Source organism: Chelon labrosus (assembly GCF_963514085.1).
Source record: "Chelon labrosus genome assembly, chromosome: 9".
Lineage (NCBI taxonomy): Eukaryota > Metazoa > Chordata > Actinopteri > Mugiliformes > Mugilidae > Chelon > Chelon labrosus.
In genome coordinates, this window is record NC_140359.1 from 9220005 (window position 1) to 9242182 (window position 22178).

General features: G+C 39.6%; 1 protein-coding gene across 1 annotated transcript; it reads right to left on the minus strand.

Moving 5' to 3' along the window:
* Positions 1-1316: 1316 nt before the first annotated feature.
* On the minus strand, positions 1317-13343 carry piwil1 (piwi-like RNA-mediated gene silencing 1). Its single transcript, XM_084550874.1, has 20 exons — positions 13238-13343; positions 11029-11131; positions 10748-10876; positions 10415-10629; positions 10054-10175; positions 9799-9879; positions 8202-8399; positions 7936-8044; positions 7592-7718; positions 6811-6928; positions 4879-4993; positions 4604-4791; positions 4339-4411; positions 3498-3698; positions 2958-3061; positions 2754-2824; positions 2514-2667; positions 2173-2298; positions 1931-2078; positions 1317-1733 (listed from the first exon to the last, which is right to left on the minus strand). The coding sequence occupies exons 1-20, from the start codon at positions 13304-13306 to the stop codon at positions 1617-1619; spliced, it is 2568 nt and encodes an 855-aa protein (XP_084407000.1). The 5' UTR covers positions 13307-13343; the 3' UTR covers positions 1317-1616.
* Positions 13344-22178: the final 8835 nt, after the last annotated feature.

Sequence of the window (22178 nt, forward strand, 5' to 3'; positions counted from 1 at the left end):
TTAATCCTGACTTGTGACATGCAGGGTAATGTGTGACTGTCATGGTTCCCATAGCTTACATAGAACCGTCCGATACCCCTGTGTTTACAATACACATCATTCATGTTTAAGCCCAAAACATAAAAATGCAGTTTCTAGTCTCAGAAATATGCACCATTCACAGACAACAGATAAAGAAAAGACCTGTCCCAGTGTAACAGATTATGTGGATACAGAAAAAAAAATGAAGGGACCTTATTTTTGAGTTTGATGCCACACTGATTTGAAACAGGACTTCAAATTATATAAGAACAAATAGTTATTCTGTGTGATATACTATCAGCAAATTAAGTGGTTAATGTACTGCATATGAGTCATAGCATACAATTCACCAAGCTATAGGTTTGATTCACAGTAGAATACAGTGAGACACAAGGCTACCTCTATGCTGCCCCTCTACCCTCCTAACCCAGACTCTACTAGATCTGATGTTTATTTAAGCCAATCTGTCATTGACAAATGTTCAGTGTCCCACGTTAATGTTGGTGCAGGATACAAGTACTGTATATCGATAAATAATATATACATATATATATCTACACCTTAATGTAGAGTAGTGAATGTAAAATGAATTGAAAGCCAATGTATTTTCAAAGCTGCCCAAAAGGATTGTGCAGATGTCCGTCTTTGTGCGTGAAATGAAAAAGTCCACCTCTTCCTGTATCTTCTCACATCATCCTGTTTTCCATTTCATCGTCCCATGTATTTTAAAAATCTAGCCTATTTTTTCTACACACAAGAGTTTAACTGAAACTGCCAAAAAAAGAATGTATGCAAAACATTCTGAAATACTTTCTGTACAATTGTCGGCCGAGCAGCCTCGATAACCTGCAGTAGACTGATGACCATCCTTTCCTATTTACGGACCATGTCCTCAGACATTGCTTCTATTCATTTTGAGTGACTGTTGCTCTTTTTGTACTTTGTCCATTTGTAAAATTGTTTTTAAATGTTTATACTTGATTTTCAAACTGCCTTTTTTGTACATTTAACTTTATAATCAAACAGTGCAAGCTTTCCCCATGGTGTCTTGAAGACCATATTGTTTAAAAGTCTGCAATTGTGTGCTAGCTTTATAAGAATTATCAGCCTATATTGATGGTTACAAATTATTGTGTGGGTGTGCATGTGCAATCTTTTATATAAAAAAAAAGTCTAAATAAATTTGATATTTTGTAATGTTTGCATGTCTGATTTACTACTTGACATTACAGTAATGACATACCACACAAAGATTTGTTAGAACTATTTAATAACAAAAAAAAAATTCTCTACAAAACAGTAGGCTCACTAGCATTAGAAAAATTAAAGGTTACCTTATGTAAACAAAAGATTTTATTTTCCTTTCCTAAAAGCAAAACCCAGCAAATTATATTGGTCACAAAGCAGTCCAAAAAAGTGACACATTTCCAATAGGTGTTTGTTTAACTTTTCTAATTCAATTATCAGCTGTCATTCTTGGGAACAATCTCCAAACACAGTCAAAACATATTTTTTCTAACAGAAATGGTACATGCAGAATTGCTTTCAATGCAACTTCAGGGCTGGAACCAAACAAATGGCTCATCTTCTTATCCTTAAAGGTAGAAGAGGTAGTCATCCAGCTGCATACTGGGCTCCCTGTGAATGCTCTGGCCCACGAGGAAGGCCATCTTGTGGGCGTACTGGCAGGGAGCGGGCACTCGGATGATCCCCTGCAGCACAAATACAGGGAAAATGAAGCATGTCTGGTAAATCCAAAGACACTTTGACCTTTATGCAATTCTTGGGTTTATTTATAGGAGCTCATTCAGTCATCAGAAATTCACTTGTGCCACAGCTTGCACATAATAAATGTAATTACAATGGGAAATGCAAATTACACAACTTTTGAATCTGAGAAGTATCCCACCTGCCAGTTGTAGTACATGTGGCACAGCTTGTAGGAAAGCCGCTGCATGTGATCAGGTTTGAGTCCACTGGTGTCGTACACAACATTGTAGTGGGTTGGTGAGACACATCCAAGGTTCACGGCCTGGCTCACGATGTAGAAGTCATACCTGGCAAGTGCAGGTTGTCAATAGTTAAAATACTACAGCTACGTCAACTACGTCAATAGATGGCACAATAAAAAAAAATAAAAAATAAACAAACCACTCAGGGCGGGTGACCTCTGTGTCAATGACAGTGCCTGGGGGAGGGTTGGACACCTTGCCATCGATGTGGGCAAAGAATCTGGTGTTGATGCCCTTCTTCACCACCACCACACTCAGCTTGGGCCTACGACAAACAGACGGAGAGGTTCTAAGAAAAAAATAGTCAGGAACTAACATGGGGGGGGGAAAAGCAAAAAAAGGTCATGAAAAGGTACATGGAATCCACCTGCTCTAATTCACACAGCAAAGGACACTGATGTTTTAATCGTTTTATATGCTACTTTGTTAGTACCTCCACATTGGTAATTTAACAGAACACACCAACTATGGACTACTCACGAGTAGTCTGTCCCCATGGACTTGATGGAGTCCATGATCTGTAAAACCTCATAGTTGACCACGCTGTGCAGCTGGCCATCTCCCACTCCGTCTCGGTACACAACAATGCGTGAAGGCAGGCAGTTGTTGAACTTCAGGTAGCTTTTCAGTGCAACTGGATGACAATGTTATGACAGTTAAGCTGAAATTATCAACATGTATATCAAAATAAAAATTTGCTCAACTGAGGAAACAACTTACTGCTTAAAGCGTTCTTCAGCCCGTCCATGATTTCCTGGCCTTTGTGCTGCAGCACACACTTTGAGAACCACCTTGAAATAAAATGGAAATGTAACAGCTTATTGATTGTAAAGCAGGAATGTAGACAAAGGTACAATTTTTCAAAAAATGTAATCAACACTTAGCCCCCCATGAGGCTTGCCTGTCTCTGTATAAGATGCTAACCTGGTCATGTTCTGGTTGAGGCTGGCCACTAAAGCTCCAACTGACCGTTTCCCGGCAACAATGTCATGGTAGCAGTCAATGCCCACGACCATCAGCTGTTTGAGCTGCACAAATGGTTTAAGACATATATTATACAGCACAGGGTTTTTAATGCAACCTGAACTTTTGACCAGATTCAAAAAATATTATAGAAACGAATATAATGTCCCCAGATGCATATCATTTCAAGATCAAAAGCATCTAAGTTTACAAGTTAGGGCTGAATGACAATATGATTTTAACAGGCCCTTGCACATCTGGGGACAGACAAAACTTGTCTGTCCCCAGATGTGTTTTATAAACAGACACAAAGACCCCAAATGTACTTGTGACATTGAGTTTAAACATGAAACTTAGATTAGAGAGACATGACACGATCCAATTCCATTCACATCTCCTCTAAACAACATTTGGTTTAAAAATGACTACAATCTCATTCCTAGAATGTGTTAACATTTATTTTATTCATCATATAAAACAAACAACGTGCAAATGACTTACAGGGATTTCCACGCTCCAGAGCTCTCCTCCCATCTTGCAAGCCATCTGCAGTGCAATCTTGGTTGCCACAGTCATGAGGGTCTGAGGTCGGCTCAGTGTACGGGACAAGACACACTGGCTGGGAACGGGACAGTCCACACAAAGGTACTTCTTGACACTGTCGTACTTGTCCTTCCTGTTGCTGGAGAGGACGACTACCACCTAAGAAAAAAATAAATAAAAAAAGACACTGGAAAGTCTCGTACTGCTTTGTTAATATTAATCAACATAACATCTCTCTGTGCCTAAAAAGACAGCATACAGATGTCATTCAGGTGTTTCCTGACTTATCTACATCCTTATCTGTAACTGAGCTGTACTTTATGACAATGTTGTAAACAAGGTTACAATTAATTCAGGTTTATCAATGGTTCTTAACAAATGTCACAGAATAGACTAAAAATGAAGCAGAAATCAAAGAAAGTGGGAAGCGGGCCTTTATTTTTTTGGCCCTATCAAACTGGGCAAGCTGACTCAGCCCTCAGCCCTGTGGTTGGAAGTGCAGGCAGTGACAGACAGGATGAGAAGGCGGCCGACAGCCATAATGGAAAATCCCTCTCATCCTCTCTTTGCCAAGCTCAGGCAGCTCAGGAGCACATTCAGCCAAAGACTCAACTAACCACCTGCCTCAAAACCGTTTTGTCTTATTTCTTGCACTCTGCAGGTTTATGATTATTTCTTGCTTCATGTAAATGTCTGGTGAAGCTGTGCCATTTTGTATTTCCACTAGGAGGGCCGTTAATGTTACATTTTACGACTTTAGAATGGGCTCGGCTATTTAACTTCAGACTTCATCACTAACCATCTGTGTTTGAGGTCCAACATTGTACTGCAAGGCTCTGAGGAGAGACTCTTGATTGTCTTCGTACTCAATCCTGTAGAAAAGAAGAACATGGGATGAAGTTGGGCAACAAAGCACCGACTATGTAGTTAAGAAATGTAAAATCTTTAACTTCAGAAATTAAGAATTTAGCAGTTAAATGGCTGTTACACAAAGTTACCAGTAACCCTTTTGTAACCTAGTAATAAATGATAGGCCATCTACACAAATGACTTCCTTCACTCACATGACAGCTCTCTGTAGGCGGATACCCACTGGTGAGGAGACTTTGCCGAGGGACTGCAGGAGGGCCTGGGCTTCAGAGCTGTTACGACGAGTATGAAACATGAGCCAGTTGTTCAGTGGAGGAGAGCTGATCAGAGGCATCCCACGCATCTCTCTGGACCACTCAGGTCTCCAAGGGTTGTACTCATACTGGGTGACAAAAAGTGTTCATCTTTCAACTAAGATCATATTAAAAATTGAAAATGACAAATTTATGTAACCACAAACGTATTATACCGATCTTGGTCCTTGGAAAATCCTCTCCCCTGTCAGGACTCTGCCAGTTAGACCCAGGAGTTCATTGTCAAAGCTCAGTCCCCATTTACCCAGCTCTGCCTGTGCGTCAGCATTCCTGAAATAATTTTCAGGATTTAAATCAGAGCCAAGTATTACACTGCCAGAGGATGCCGACATAAAATACTGTCTTTATATTCTGTGCATGTGAAGAGACTAATAAGCTGCTGAGACGAGGACAACTTCAAGGAAAAACAGCGAAAAACCATAATCTTCATGACCAAAGAACAGTTAAATATCAGCGTTAATTATTTACACCGTGACTCATCTTAACAAACTGCATTTGGGATGTTTATCAATTCTCCACTGTCAGGACGTACATAATAAAGACTGACTAATCTCATGATATACTAACTGATAAAAATAATTAATCGATTCATCTTAGGGAATGTAAACAGATGTGATGAAAACATGACAGCAGCAGTGTGACACAATGTTATACAGCAAGAGTATGCATATGAGCGTCTTCAAAGTGAAAGTTGTGCACATACATGACACAACAGCAGTAAACTCATTGATGACTTAGAAATTATCTCCACTATGATGAGACGCAATAAGGATCAGCAAACAGCAAATGGCAGTTCGTTTCTTCATTTCAGAAACGTGAATTGTCAGTTCATCGTCTCAGCTGCAGCGGTCAATAAAGTAAGTTAAACATTTTTCTGTGATTTCCTAGCTTCACAGCAGGATATTTGCAGTAGTTGCATTATTGTGCATATCATACCTGTCAAGTATCCCGTTTTGGCCGGGAAAGTCCCGTATTTTACCCTTCTTTCCCGCCGTCCTCCCGTATTAGTATTTTCCCGTAAATCTCCCGTATTTTAACATGCGTTATTAAAAAATAATAATACCCCGGGCCCGGGCGGAGTAAAAAAAATAAAATAAAAATATTCCCAATCTGAGCTCTGTCACTAGCCTCGCGATAACTGCCACCTGCAGTAGCATACTACAGGTACTGTAGATCGCGATGTTAGTGCGGGTAGATCGCGTGCCATTGAATTTTTGTTTTTTTTGTTTTTTTGATGTTAGTCTAAAACATGCATCCATTGCAACTCCAAAACAAACAGCAAGACAAAGCTTCATCTTTATTTTTACTTTATAGTTGCAACATGCCCTCAGTTCAGAGGCACACATCCACAGCCACGCAACAACTCCAGACTACCGTCTTTCTTAAAGAGACAGCGCTATTTTTGTAAAGGTGCAGTGCACCAATTTTTCTTGATAAAAATAAAAACAAAGATGGATAGAGCTTTTAACACTAACAACTATTAATATGACAATTTAAAAAAAAATTTGTGTGTATATATATATATAAATATATATATATATATATATATTTATATATATATATACGGGTAGATCACTTTGACTTGGTCATTGTAAAAGTAGCTCGCAAGCCAGAAAAATGTGGGCACCCCTGATATAAGGGTTACTGGAGCTTGGTGGGACTGCTTGCGGCGGGTGCCGGAAAATTTCCCTTATTTTTAAATCCAAAACTTGACAGGTATGGTGCATATGGGTGTCTGCAAAATGATGCTAGTGTTTATGAGCATATACAACGTGAAACTGTTGCAACCACAAGTGATCATTTCAGACATATATGGATATTAATGCCCTCTATGAAATGATACACTGAGAGCTTTCCACTTGTGGTATGATCACACATAAGTGCGGCATAAATACGTCATTTATGCCTGGTGGGAACATTGCCTCGTCAGGATTTTCTGGGCTGTCAAACGAAATCATTGCCTAGTTTGGTCAAACCTAAGTTAAAATAACTGGATGCTTGTATCATTTCTGAGTTTGACACATTTGACGTAAATTACACAAACATGCTCAAGTAAGCGATGACCTCAGTGACATAGTCTAACCTACCTCTGTATATTAGTGACAAATCTGTTGAGGCGTCCCTCTCTCTGCTCTGGGCTCAATCGAGTGTGGTCACTCAAGTCCTTCATGATGTTTCTGTCATCTCGCATCTTATCGGTCAAGCCTGTATAACCCATGAGTCTACTTTAAATATGAATATATTTAACTGCAAGGACGCAAACACACGAAAACAGCATTATTTTAAGTCGGGGGGGGGAAAAAAAAAAAAAAAAAACACTGAGAAAAATAAGGAATGTTATACAACATCTGCACCACTGCCTAGAAAACCTGTTTAAAAACAGCTTAATATCTGCTACACTTGACCGCTTTTCCACAGTACCCACCTCTGCATTTGATGGGCACACATGTCACAAACACGTTAGGTTCTGAATCATTTTCTCTGATATTTTAAGCAGCTTTACATCTTGCCTGGCCTGGCCCAGGTCTTACTTTTAAAGGAGGTGTACGCCAATCTTCGATTGTGGTTTTGCGAACTTCTTTGACAGTCTCCTAGCGTACATTAATGCCACTACTACCATTATTAATTTGAGTACAGATTGCATCTAGCATGTATTGTTTCCAACATTTTGTAAAAGGTAATACAAGTTGATTCACTGATTTCCCTTCAGTCATGGTATTAAGCTTCAGTCTTGACTGCTGAGACATGATGAAATTATACTTGCAATCTGCATCCAACTGTTGCACTAAAATACATTTTTCTTTAAATTCTAAAATGATGCTATGGTACATTTCAATGGGAGTCAAACACTGCAGAGTACGACTGAACCTGTGAGGTAGCACAGCTCTGGAATGAGCATGGCTGGACCAGGAGGGGGACCTCCAGAAGGACCCATCCTCTTCACATGGCTGACCAGCAGCGCCTGCTGTCCATCCTGGATGTCGAGGCCATATTGCTAAGAACAGAAAGTATAAATGTACAAATTGTAGTGAGGGCTGTAGCAGGAGTGATTTCTGAGCGAGGCCATTGGACAGAGTGTCTCCATATCTGAAGTATTTAATTCATTTTATCTTTATACAATACTTTATTTATATGTACTGATCACTGTCCGTTTGTTGAGAAGGGAACAAATTATTTCCCAGTTACACAAATACTTGTGTTGTGAAACTTACAGACTTAAAGTAGGCCATGAAGGAAATTTCGGTGTCTCCCCTGTTGAATGTGTTGTTGGGATTGTGATCCCATGCGATATCGTCAATCCTGTAGGTTTTGTTGTTGTACCTAACAACAACAAAGGGTCAAGTCCAGCTCAGCTATTAGATATGGATACTTTAACACATTTTCTAAAATGATGAATCATAATTTGAAAACCCAGTTTTATAAAGATGCAAGACTTGCATATAAATACAAGCAATTCTGCGTGAACTGTAGCTCTTACTTCGTGAGAACTATGAGTCCAATGAGCTCCTTAGAGCAGATGTCAGAGAAGCGTTGATCTCCAAACCGCTGCCTCAGGCTGACCATGAAGTCAAGGACCGTCTCACTACGCAGGACCTTGTGGCTCACGTCAGAGCACATCATGATGGATGACTCATACTGCAAGATGGTGGTGGCATAGCCTGGCCAAATGGTTAGCCTATAAAAAAGCATCAACGCAATTAATGTATGTGCAGAAGAAAAATGGTTTCATCTGAAAGTGGACACCATAAAAAAAAAAAAATTAAAATATTACAGCCACAGGAGGAGACCAGGGAACTAAAGAAAACACAGACGAGCGCATCATTCTAAACAAATGTGCAAGTGACTAAGTAAACAATGAAATTTACAAAATCAACAAAAATTAATGATTGTATAATCTTCACTGTCTTAACTAAAACGCAGCATAACTAGTTATCAAAGTAGGCTTTTGTGCATATTTAGGGCATTTTGATCTCAACAATAACTACACAATTATTGATGAATGCCACAAAAGTTGTGCGTATGAACAGTTAAAAGCTGTGTATATGATTGTTGACAGTTTGCCACTGAAACTAAAAAAAAAAATCAATAGGGCTGCTATTTCCTTCTCTGATCCAATACATTTGCTTTTTATTATAGCCAATATGTTTGGTGCATGACACATAAAAAAAGCTGATCACAATTTTGCAGAGTCTAAGCTGACAAGTTTAACTGTCTTGTATTGCATTCTTTTAACCAGTACATGTCTACAAAGTCTTAAAAGCCAAAGATGGACTTTTTGAAAATCCAGAGTCTACAGTATTTAGAATTAGAGGTTGTTTACTGCTGTGCCATGACGCTTTAAGCAGGAAGTCAACTAGTCTCCCATCACATGACAATAACAACACGGCCGCCTCAGAGAAAGCAGGTGAGGAGCCCAGTGGGTCATTGCAGCAAACTACCAACGGTTCCTCAAGTGTAGGAAATACTTCACTAAAGATGAAGCCCATTCTACCGTGACATGCAGAATATGTGAGCGAGTCCTGAAATACAACAAATGTACTTGATGGTGCTTGATAAGCTCGTGTTTATGTTCAGTTCTGTCGTGTTCTATTAGTTGACATTGTTGCTGTGGTTGTAGAATGTGTTTTTATTTTTTTTGTCGAGTGAGAGCCACATATTAGAAGTGTCAGACTGACAGCATTTATGACGTTGGCGAGGGTTAAGGCTGACCGTAGCCCATGTTCAAGCTTCAATTACCTTGCAGAAAAGCTTATTCTGTGTGAGACACTACAACACTACATTACATTCTACTGTGTGACGTCATCGACAGTCAACGTCAACTCGACTTTCACCACATTAGTCGACTTTAAAAAAAAAAAAAAAATCCAAACTAGTTCAACCCCTGTTTAAAATTGTACTCATATACAATATAGCTATAATATAAATCCCGGGCATGACTTCTTTTAGAAACAAAAACTTTTAGACAGTTTAAGAGAATGGATTTTTGAAAATACACCATAGAAATCTCTAAACACAGTGTGTAACATTTTCCAGAACATTAATGAGAAACTATAACAGAAAAATTATTGATATACTTATGTTGTGGGATGTTGAGTGGATCATTGGGGTTGTAGTAATTGCGTCCAATCTGCTGCATATTGAGAATTCTCAAGATCCTGTAAAGATTAAATAATATTATAGATGGGACATTTGATAGTTTCCAATGAAGAACAATCATGATTACAAGTCACTAACAAATCCACTTATTTGGCAGATGACCTAGATTACCAATTGTATCCCTTACAGTGCATTTCTTATTTTAAAGTAGATCTGAAAAGTAGAAAACTTACTTTCTGAAGATGATATTGTAAAACTGAATGCACACCAGTGAGGTCGGTGGCAGTTCATTTGTCAGAGTCACAGTGATCTGAACCTTTTCTCCGTTCCTGGTTGTGCTGTAGAGCAACGTTTCCTAAACAAAGGGAGACATTTCATCACAAGGAAAGAAACCCAGATTTGTGTTGAGGGGATAAATTAACCAAACTTCCCTCACAATGACGGGCTTTATTGATAGCAATCTCAGTCAAGTGGTTTACTTATTCGGGCACGTTGCAACTTTGGTGACTTCGATTGATTTTCTCTTCACAGTTGTTAAGGTGGCTGTATATTTCCGTATACTAGTTCTAAATACTTGACATTCATTTAGAGTACCTTGCTGTGCAATCTGCGAGGCAGAAAAAGCTGAGCTCCATCAAAGCTCCGCGCTACGCCAAGTACTTCCTCATGCTGGAAGAGGAGGGCAGTTCTCAGGCGTCGAGACTCCATCTGTGGCTTGTAGTCCACATGGTACTGATACAGAACCCACTGAGGGCGGGACAGGATGCGAAAGAAGTTTGTCCTCAGCTGAATGACAGAACCAGTAGTTCCTGAGAAAGAACACATACAAGAACAATTTAAAAAAGGAGTAATTTATAATCTTTTTCACCCATTATAATTTCCACCTATGGTGAACGTGTTGATGCATGTTACTTTAAAATGACACACCAGACTTTGATTCCTTCACATGCTCCATCGTCTGTCTGGTGTTGATCCCTGTATCATGGAAATCCCTGCGGCGTCCACCTCTTTCTCCCAACCTCACCTGCTGAAATCCAGCTGAAATCTGTACAACATCTGTTGAGGTAAATTAGGAAAGTTAGGACAAGTGTGCACAACTTAGTTATGTGCAGTTTATACAGTCCCCTTTTTTTTTTTTTTTTTTTTTAACACAACCATTTGAAATGCTTAATTCCACTGCAAGAAACAGCCATGATATTTGATTGTACCTTCACCGGTAAAGGGTCCTGGAGCACCTTTCTGCCTCCCTCTACCGACCAGCGTCCCCTCTGTGGGAGCGGCAGTCCCTGGTGGGGGTTCTTGAGCCTGGCTCTTTAAGAACGAAGAATGTTTAGGTTGTTGACCCATGTCTGCAATTTGTGGTCCACTGTACATGCCTTAGCTTGTGATGTAAACAGAATTTCTAGTCTGAAATGTGTTAATAAACATCCAGCTCTATCTTTTTGTAGTGACTGCCATCAACAGTTGTTATGGGAACTATTTCTGCCTTAAAATAATGTCGTGTTGACCATGCTCCATATGAATGTCCACTTCTTGTGGTATTGACCTTTGGCTAAGCCCCGCCCTAGAATGTAGATTGACCAATCACAGCTCCCACAGGGGTCCGACACTTTTTCACAGCGCTCCATTGACTTTAACGCAGGCGTCTCGTATTTTCGGTCTCGGCAGGCTATAGCTAGGCTACTGTCGGTATATATCCAGGGTATCGATAAGCCCAATGATGTGCGCGCAAAACCCTGTGGAGCTAACCAAAACATCACCGTTACAGCTTAAGTTGCATAGTTGTTGATACGCTAGCACACGCTGAAGAAATACAACGTTATACGTGCGTAACGTTAGTCCGTTTGCTTCGTAATAACGATTATAGAAGTGAATAGAGATGTACCCAGCTTTGCATGAACAGTGTTGCTCTTTGATATTGTCAGTCCCAGCCTCCGTCTCGATTAATAGGATATGCGGTGGTTCATTTTTTGACTGTGACCGGTATGCTTTTGCCTCTATTTGGATGCCTTGTTGTTCGTTGCGTTTCACTTGTATGTCCTGAATATAGCCTTCGAACGCATATTGCAGCCCCTTTTTGCCTACTTCTATCGGACACTTTATTTGCTGCTTTATAAAAGTTTGACAAAAGTTCAGCAGGAAGAGCTGTCACAGCATAAGCCATGTTGATACCAGAGCCTTCTAGATAACCAGAAAACCACAGCCCAGAAGAGAATGTCGGACGTAGCAACAGTAACTAAGGGGGGGGCGGGGCTTAGCCAAAGGTCAATTGTCGCTTATTTAGAATTTTGATTTGCTGTTAAACTAGTAAACCGGTATAGTTGATATGGACCAAAAAAAAAAAATTCTGATCTGATCGTGATTCAATTACGGGGCGATTAAAAAAAAATAAAAAAATAAAAAAAAGTCGCCCGCAGAAGAAACAATATGACAATAAGACACCTAATGTTTGGAGATGTGGCAGTGCTTTGTAAAACGTGGAGTCACAGTAAGAAATATTTGTTCGTAGGTTGCTTCGGTTGCGTCTGCTCTGTCTGAGTAATTAATGTCAGGACTGATGTGAGTTTTATGTGAATACTTTCAGGCCCAAGTGTTTATAATGGTTATGCTCGCTTTCTAATTTATGACTGTCATTTGGCTGCTGTATTTTCTAGCTAAGCTGACATCCGATGACCGTATCGCAATGGTAATATTTGGGCTACATTTGCTCTTCTGTGTCCATCTTTCACTGTCTTTTACTATATCCGTTTCACTGAATTTAACGACCTTTATATTTGTCTGTGTTTTCCACTAAACGTATCTTTCAATATCTGACTAAAACTATTTATCGTCCGCCATCTGTCTTTCTGTAACTCTGTCTTCCATGCCTGTCTGAGAAATGAGAAAGAGAAAGGTAGCAAAGCCCCTCCCCTTCACATTTGATATAATTGAAAAGCCCTAAATGTCCTCTGTAGATAGCAAAATAAGTTATTTCAGTAGTATGCAGTGGGTGGGAAATATTCAGATTTACAAATGTCCCCCACAGAGGACAAATTTGAACTACTGGTAGTCAGGAGTATATGCTAGCATTTGTCATGTGTTGTATATTGTTGATAAGAGCGGAACCACGTTTACTTGACTGAGGGATTCATTTCCCCTTTAAGGTGGCCAATCATAACAGGTCCAGCGGCTCCTTAGGTTTTCCACCTCAAATAGTCAAAAGTCAATTTCTGGCTTGCAGCTACCTATGAAACTCTCCAATGTTGGCATTATTTGAGCATGTAGAACAATTTGCTCTTGAGCATCAATTGTCCACCTCACAACATAAGACATAAATCTGATGGCAAAAGATATACATGCCCAAAATATGCATGAGGATTACAAAATGTAAGTTTCCATCTTCCATTAACCAGATATCATACTGAAGGATGCTCTTACCGCTCCAGGTGCTGCAGTCTCCTGACCGCGGGCTCTGCCTCTTGATCTTGCCCGTGCCCGACCAGACATTTTCGGACAGTCTCGATGTAGTAGCTGATGCAAACAAATACTTCTAAATCACGGAAAAATTAACAACCATGTCGTTAATGACTTCTTCCACTTAAAATTATAAAAAATATAATCAACACAACGGTATTTTCTCTACTATTTTCTCTACTGCCAAAATGTCCGCCGTGAAAACCGTTTGTGGAGGCCCACACCCAGAGTTAGCTAGCTAACCACCACGTGCAAACGAAAACTACCACATAATTGGAAAACCTCTATAACGCAAAGAAAACACATATTTTTATTAACATTTAGTTTAATGTGTTAGTCTCTACTGCAAACCTTAATTTAGAGGCATTTCTTGTTACTTAACCTAATTTTGATAATCAATAATATGTTAATGTCGTGACAGAACTTAAATTAAATCAAAATTTGTTCAAAATATTACGTTCACTTGTATTCAATGTAAAATGTAAAAAGACGTACTCACTTTTGACGACTTTTTTCTTTAATCTCTTAGAAACTATCTTCCTACACCTGCGTCTAAGATGACGACGACGAAAAATGCCGCAATCTAGGACTTTTCACAGAGAAAGATTAATACGCTTGTAAATTTAAGTTGACTTTCTTCAAACGCGTCTTTCATTAACATTACGAATGATTATCCATTACAAGTGTAAATCTTCCAAAAGAATCAAATGAAGGTGATCTGTAAGCGTGGGTGAGAAAAACAAACCACTTAAAAGACTAAGAACTACATTTCTAAGCGCAAGGATATGTTTAGCGGGGTGCGGTTGTGTATGCATTTTTTTTTTTTCATGGGGCGATCTCAATTGTGGCCACAAGATGGCGGCACAGCCTAACAGTAAATATATATGTTCTGGCTGCTTTGTGGTGAACTATGATCTCTAATTATGGACATTGCAAGATAACGTCTACGATGAATTAGCTTAATTGTATTGTTCTGCGTATTTTGTTGAGTTATAACCCTAGATAAGGCGAATCTATTTTGAAATATCGAATGCCGAAGAAGAAATTAGGTCTGTAGACCTGAAAGGATAATGTGATTAATTAAGACATGGGAGTATGTTCCAAGCCTAAGGAAGCGTTGTGTCATTTCTTTTCAAGTTTAACTTATCATAATAAAAAATTAAAAATCCACAAGGAATACTTTCACAAAAACAATTATTTCTTCCCAAACCATTCCCCTCGTCTCCACACCCTACCATTTAAAACAGAACTTGGCACTTCAGAGGGCATTTTTACGAAGTTGTATGTGAGTCTTTCATGTCTGAGATCTAAGAGTGATTACATATTCACACCTGAGGGACCAGTCTGGAAGGACCTGCTTTAGTCAGTGTTTATCTGTCATTTTACCTGGAAGAAGACTGTGAGGAGCTCAAGCAGAATGCAGGGACATCGGCGTCATTAAGCCTGATAGTTGGGTTAAAAATAAATAAATAAAAAAGAAAGAAAGATGCACCAGAATCTATAAACAACTAACTCCTTTATGATTTATGTGTGTAATTCAGCATTACACAAACATAATAAAATTGCGTTGTCAAACCTTGAACACTTTCACTCAAAGGGTGTACTGTAAAAGCATTGATAAAAGCAGAAAAAAGATATCAAAAACCGGGCTATCTCTTAAAAAACAACAAAGGCCATTGCAAATAAATGAATAAAAAATGAAAGAAAAAGAAGAAAATGGGGCCAGGGAGAGGACTGCCAGCTGAGGGGTGTGAGGCTGCGAAAGGTGCACCCTGCCAGGGACGTTGATGAATGCGCTTCAGGCTTCAAGCTCGCCCCGCAGCCCCCAGCCGCGTGGATTCCACACTTACGCTAATCACGCTCTGTGAGATCCTACGACCCAAAGCTGATGAAAGGAAACGTGGAGCACAGTTAGTATATCAAAACACACACTCCTCATTCTTACATTATTATCAACACAACTAAGATATCATCATCGGCTCCATCACTGTGTGATAGTTTTCAACCTCGTATCCTGGTTCAATCTTTAAAACTAAAGCAGGATCAAGGTTTTTTGCTCTGCTTAAATCACACATTAATTTTGAACCCCAGATTGCAAACCCAGAAAGGGGTGTATTCTTCTGAATACTAAGAATCTACCCTGCAGTCATATCAGTAAGAGGGTTAAAGGAAAATTAGATTAGTCCCTTGCCTGCTGTGGAACCTAATCTGCTCTGCCATCAATGCATCCCCCCCTCAAGAAGATGCAGGCATTGCATCACACAGACAAACACACACTTGCATCATGGGTTTTTAAAGCTATGAAGAATAAGCATGTTGTATTTATATGAAGACAGAAAACAGACTTACTTTTTTCTAGTGATGGTGCAGAATCGCTGAGGTTCTCTTCCAATAGTGGCCCTTCATCAGTAGGAGGTAAATCTGGAATACATCCCCTTACTGGAAACTAATTTGAAAGAAGTGTAAAAGCCATTCAATTTTTGATAATATGTACAGAGCTGGCCTACTGACTGATTGAAAACTAGTATTATCTGTGTTTAACTTAACTGAAGGTGTTGCTGTTTACTGATACAATACTGAAAATATGGTGAACAGTTAAATTATACCATGATAAAACTTCTGCCAGTCACATCAGATGATGCCAGAGTTATCTCCATGGCAACTGAGTAAACTCTATCCACAAAAAAGTGGGGTAAAATAAAGAAAACATTTTGTTAATCACATTTTATTTAGCATAATTTGAGCACGCTCCAAACTGACAGATTTGAAAATGAGTTTATTTTAATCTCTTTTACTCTGTTCCTGTATTTGATAATATATTCTGCGCATCCAGAAGCCCTGCTCAATTTATATTTTCAGGGAAACATTATTGTTGTAGAAATATGAGTGGTGAAGAAATGTTAGCTCAGGTGGATTTGTGAATGTGTAAGCCATCAAAGTGAACCTCAGTAGTGGTCCATGTATACATGTACTTTGGATATGAAGGATTTATAACTGACTCATGATCACTGTTACACATGATCCAGACTCTCTGTTAAATGTGCAGGCCAGATAATCTCTCAGAAACCACAAGGTATGGCTGTTTTGTGGAACTAATTAAACCAAAACACTGACTGAATTCACACAAGTCAACATTGAGGCTTTAGAAATACAGGACCGCCTTTTCATAAATGATTCAACCCTTTTATCTACACTTCCTGCAAACATGAGCACCAAGGACACGATCCATTGAAATTCCATTTTGTTCTTGCAGTACTTGGCGCATACACAGTTTCCTGTTCATTTGATAACAGAAGCCTCTGGCTGGTAGCCTTAACTTGTTGGAGATTATTTATGTATACAAACACAGGAAATCTGGGCAGTGATTTGTCCACTGGATATAGTAAAGGTTAAAAGCAAACTTAGTCAGCCATTTGACAGGTGGTTACGGGAAAGTAATGGGAAGAAAGAAACTTCAATGAAATGTTCAGTGTGTTCATATATGAGTCAGCCCAGCCTATTTTTCTTTTTCTTTTTTTTTTTTGGAGCCGCAGTGGGCGAAGACAGGGAGTAGGAGTCCTGTGCTGACCGTAGTAGAGTCCTACAGAGGTAGAACCCCCTTGGAGACGGTCTCAGTGAGGATGCCATGTGATCTCTGAAAAGTCAACAAGGGTTGGTCCACAGCTGGCCCGCAAAAGAACAGAGAGCAGACACGTAGCAACACCCTCCTGCTGAGAGCAGCCAAGGAGACGGAGGACTCGCAGCCTGCATGGGAATCTACTGTATTCCTCTTCCGTGAAATGTGAGAGAACAGCAGGGAGGCATCTTCCCCAATTCGGTTTTCACCATCACAGAAAAGAAATTGCTATTTTTAGCACATATTTTAGCTTACATACATGTTGGCTACTAACCCTTGCACCTCTGAATTCTGATTCTTCAATAATAAGTAATCACAGCGTCTCTTCTGAACAAACCCTTTGAGCCACTGCACAATGGGAACACTGCAGATTTAATTTCCAGGAGAGATTAAGTTGCCTTCTGCATCACTGAAACTTTCTGGGGGTTTGAAGTTAAAATCTCCGTGGTTATGCCTCTCTTTGTCCAAAGCATGGGTTTGAACAAAGGTGCAGTGAAGCATCAGCAGCAAAGAATCTAATAAGCACAATGTGGGAATAAAGCAGAGGGGAGTGAGCATCAAAGGCAGCCAGGCACAGCATGACTGGCATCAGTCTGAACTCCCAACCTAGGACACTCAGCATGCTCTTCAGCAATCGCCCCCTTTAGACCAGTCCTGGGCAGTAATTAAAACCATCATTCCCACTGCCTCGGTATCTCATTAGCCATAGGACCCCGGGCTTTCATCCCTACTTGTCCAAAAATATCACAACTCCACACCAGCAAAGATGACTCCCACAAACCAAAACACACGTCAGTGTATTCTCTGAGCTGAAAAGAATATTATCTAACTATCCTCCAACTCCAAACGAACTGTGGGAGATCACACAAGCGTGCCTATTCTTGTCTTGTGTAATTATTATTGCACCTATCAGAGATAATTTGGCGGGGAGCTGTCACCCTGCTGTTGGTTGATTAAATCTACCTGTGCAGCAAACAAAGAATAAATACAGATATGAAAGAGCAACCAAAGTGTAACTATGACACGTTTGCTCTGCTGGGAAAATCCTTTTGGCTTGTGTACGGGTTTGTTTTCAGCTGCAAACATCAACCAGTGTTTGCGACTGAAACATTAAAAAATGAGGACAAACTGATACATTTGAAGCTCCTGCGCTTTCACTATCAAAGGGAGGATTTGAAGTGGGCGCGTGTCGGTTGCAGTGGTCAGATTTAGCACTTTGGCTGTAGATAAAAAGAAACTCTTCTTCCCATGTTTAATTCAATATGAGCCATGACTAACTCATGTAATATACTGGGCCTCTGAAGTCAATCGAAGGCGGCCTCACTTGCTTTGTGTGCAGGAGACAGAAGGGAGTGCGTCGCTGTATTTTTGACGATCATGTACCTCAGCAAAGGCTCGCAAGTCGGGAAAATATGTTGCGATAGATTTATTTTATGCCCTGGTAAATCAGCTCTTTAGTATGGCAGCATTGCAGAGCTATACTAAAACCTTAATCCACTGCATGTTATTAACCTACTTGGCATCACTGCCAGGTTGTTTTAGTGCGTTCGGATGACTGCGAGAGAGGGAGTGGAAAAGACAGGAAGTCAGCTAGATAACTGTGTTTATTTAAACAGTGCCCTATCTGTATTTTAATTTCCAGTTCTAAATGCTCTACATAGACTTTGAGTGTGTCATCAGCCACAACAGCTAGACAATGGTAGCATTTATGAAATGGTTTAATAAAGAAATTCCAACATGTCGCGCCCTAATTGTCAAAAATATTCCCTGAACGTCTCATGAGGAGTTGCTAAATAGCTGCAAGACGCCCCACCCAAACACATAAAGCAGGATCAGTCGGTTCCTAAACAGTGCTCTTACACAGCCATCACAAACATGCCAACCACTCCTCCTTTGGCTGCACAAGTGTGTGTGCAGGAGTGTGGTGTATATGTGTGTTTGTAAATGGAGGCTCTCCATTCTTTGGTCATGGGAAGCCTCTGATCTTTCAGTGACACAAAGACTTGTGCATGACGAGGACGCGCTCTCAACCTCTGTCAACATCCAGTCTGAATCCGCTGCTCTTCTAATGACGGCCGTGCATTGTTTTTGTGAGTGTTTGTGCGAAAAAGGTCTTGATACCACGAAAACCATTATAGACCGGGTCCCCGTTTCCTCTCCGGTGCCATTATGAGTCAGTGGAAATTAAAACCCAACCAGAAGCTGGTTCTCAGCCAAATTCAGCTAACTGACTCTCTCCCGCTCCGTTTCTTTGAGAAGCCTTTGATGTTAGCAGGGGGCTTTTGCACTCGCAGTGATGGTAACGAATGATACTTTAAGCGATTCTTTTTTATCCGGCGAGCTTAATGAAAGATTAATGGGTTTGATATTTTCTCTTGTTTATATTTTATTTAAAAAGTAAGCCGTGGTCCTTGGAACCTGTTAAAAGCTTCTTGGTAATGATTTTATGGATCAGTGGAAGTCATTATGGTCTTTGGATCGAAACACAACAAGGAGAGCTGATTGTCTTGTTCGCAACAGTATCTTCACATGAAAAGCGCTGACCTTGGGCGCTGTGCTTACGTCTTCGTCAGATATGGATAGAGCGTGTTGCTGTTGCATTACACACTTTATGTTCATTTCCATATGTCCTAATTCCGCTATCTGCATACTCCTCATTTCACTCTATTTCACAACTCAAAGGATGACATGATTAAGATGAAGTGTGTTTTGATTTCTATAGATTACCCCGCACAAGATGTTATTTTTGATTTATGCATAATTTGCTCACTGTATAGAAATGTACATCTGACTGCCAACCAGAGAAGTTCTATAGTCGCCTGCAAACCTTCAAAAAGACGTGACTAAATCTCACACTATTAGCATTGGATTGCAGTTACTTAAATCGTTCAGTAATTGTATGCTTTTATAACACTCACACTTCTAAACGGATCTCTTTTCTTGCTCATTATTTTTAAATACATTCCATGTAAAGTATAATGAGATCAAATCATTCTAAACATTATTTTCAATCCATAGTAAATTAACTGAAAAATAATTTGTTCTTTCATGGGATGTGTTCAGAAAAAGTGAATATTGATCATATGCCACTGATCTTCACTAAATGCATAAATGATAATCATTTCAACATTATGTGAACATTTCTTCATTAGAAGTTTTCATTTTTACGTGTTAAGTGTTTTCTCTTTATTTTATTTAAAGGATCATGTCACTGAATTTACACGTGGGTGGATTTAGTAGCATCTAGTGGTGAGGTTGAAGACCACAATGAACAGAATAGTCCCCCCTCACCCCTTTGTTTTCCAAGCATGTAGGAGCAGCTTTGGTGAGTGCTACAGACGTGAAAATAATGTGAAAAGCCCTCTCTAGAGCCAGTGCCTATGTTTACATGGACAATATTTCTTCAACCCGAGTGAAACAGGTTTGATAAGAGATTCCAGTGCAGCTGTTTACATGCATGGTTAATAAAGTGATCCGAATAAATGTGCTTTAAATGCTTACCGATCTGAATAAGACTTTTTTGATACAGGCAAAATGGTTCTACCCATTGTGGAGAGTGAAATCTGCAGGAAACACAACAAAAGACGACGAATAGACTTCCCAGCTTTATTGATTTATCTCAACTCTACTGAATTCATTCAATAGAAGAAGATGACAGAGACATTCAGCACCGCTGCCAATGTTGATTTTGACTCAATTCATCCTTTCAAAAACCTGTGGTTTTACTACAGTCGTTTTGCTTTTGCCATTGTTCTGTCCATCCCAGAAACAGTCAGATCAAGTGTTTATGGGGTTATGAAGGCCTAACCTCTTTTAATTCACCCTTAAAATTCCTTCTGATCTGTCTGTTTGAACCTTTACAATCAATGGTTTGAACAGAGGTGGTTTCATGAGACATTTTTTGTTCTGATTGCTCCATGATTCCGATTATTAGCGGAATACTAGAGTCATTGTAAATAGGTTTGATTTGTCCATTCATGGCCATTGTACATATATGGCAGTGCAACTTGGCTCCTTATGTAGCTGGTCGTATTATAGCCAATGAAACCGCAGCAGTTAAGCACAGATGATTAAACACTACTGAAAAAAGAAGAATGACTATTACACTACAGTCAATTTTTGCAAATAGTTCCTACTTGTTTAAATCACTACAACATCCTCTAAGTAGCAAGATCTACTTCAAATCCAAGGTTTGTCTGCTATGTGTGGTTTTGGAAGTCATGGACCAACAGTGTATTTTGTCAATAAGCTGAAAGTTGTTGCATAACCAGAACCACAAGGGATCTTTCACAACTTTGAAAAGCAAGCCAAATGATGTCAACGTCTCATCAAAGATGGTATTAAGGTGCATTATGGGAAATGTAGGAACCAGTTTGATTTGTTACAGTGACTAAACTTGCATATACTGTAGGCATCTGCTGCTTTAATTCGGCCCATTCTCTTTGATCTGATTCTCAAACGTTTCCCTGAATTTATAGTCCCATGAATGAACTTTGACCTCTCAGCTGTTCACATTCATAATAAACAAATGTCATTAAAATTAAGTTACAATGTTAAATGTTAAAATAGTGGTAGTTTGCAGTGGTAGCACCTTGATTATTATATATTTTTTTCCCATTATAAACGTATCTAACTAAACTAAATGACCATGTTGGTTGCTTTATGATATTGACCACTCACAACATATTGTATATTTTAAAGTCAGTATTCTCAAAAAACTATAAAATGATTATATTCTGCAAACTAAATGAAGATAGCGGTGTTTCCAAGGAAGCTGGCTGACACATTTCACATACAGTAGAATCTAACATTTCCCTTCAGCAGGAGATGGAAACAAGAAGAGTGACATATCAGCACTCACAACCATTATTTCCTGAGGTCTGGCGTTTACTGCTTTAAAGTGTACCCACAGGACCAGTAAAGCACCCACTATAGTCCAGCTGCCACAACCGCAAGGAGGAGGTGAAGCGTGCAAGACAAAATCCAAGAGTGTGTTTGTACTTGACTGTGTCTAGGAGGGAACAGCATGTTTCAGGGCCTCCACTGGCCCTGAGGCTACTAGCCTCTCTTTCTCTACTTTCTCTGCCCCCCCACCTATTTTTCTTTGATTTATTCTGAACCACTGTAATTACAGTGCCAACCGCAGCAGTCGTCAGGTTCAGATGGGGTGAGGTACAGACATGCCCCATCACCTGAGAGCAGCGATTCGCCAGATCTTCTGCTAAATACAGCTGCAATTTTCCCTTCAGCCAAATCTCCTTGACACTGTCTCTAAGAACATATTTGTGT

Coding starts and splice junctions, on each gene's coding strand:
- piwil1 (XM_084550874.1), bottom strand. CDS start 13,306: ATGTCTGGTCGGGCACGGGCAAGATCAAGAGGCAGAGCCCGCGGTCAG. Junction 6,929..7,591: donor AGAGCTGTGCTACCTCACAG/GTTCAGTCGTAC, acceptor TGGGTTATACAG/GCTTGACCGATAAGATGCGA. Junction 4,994..6,810: donor TTTGTCACTAATATACAGAG/GTAGGTTAGACT, acceptor AAATTATTTCAG/GAATGCTGACGCACAGGCAG.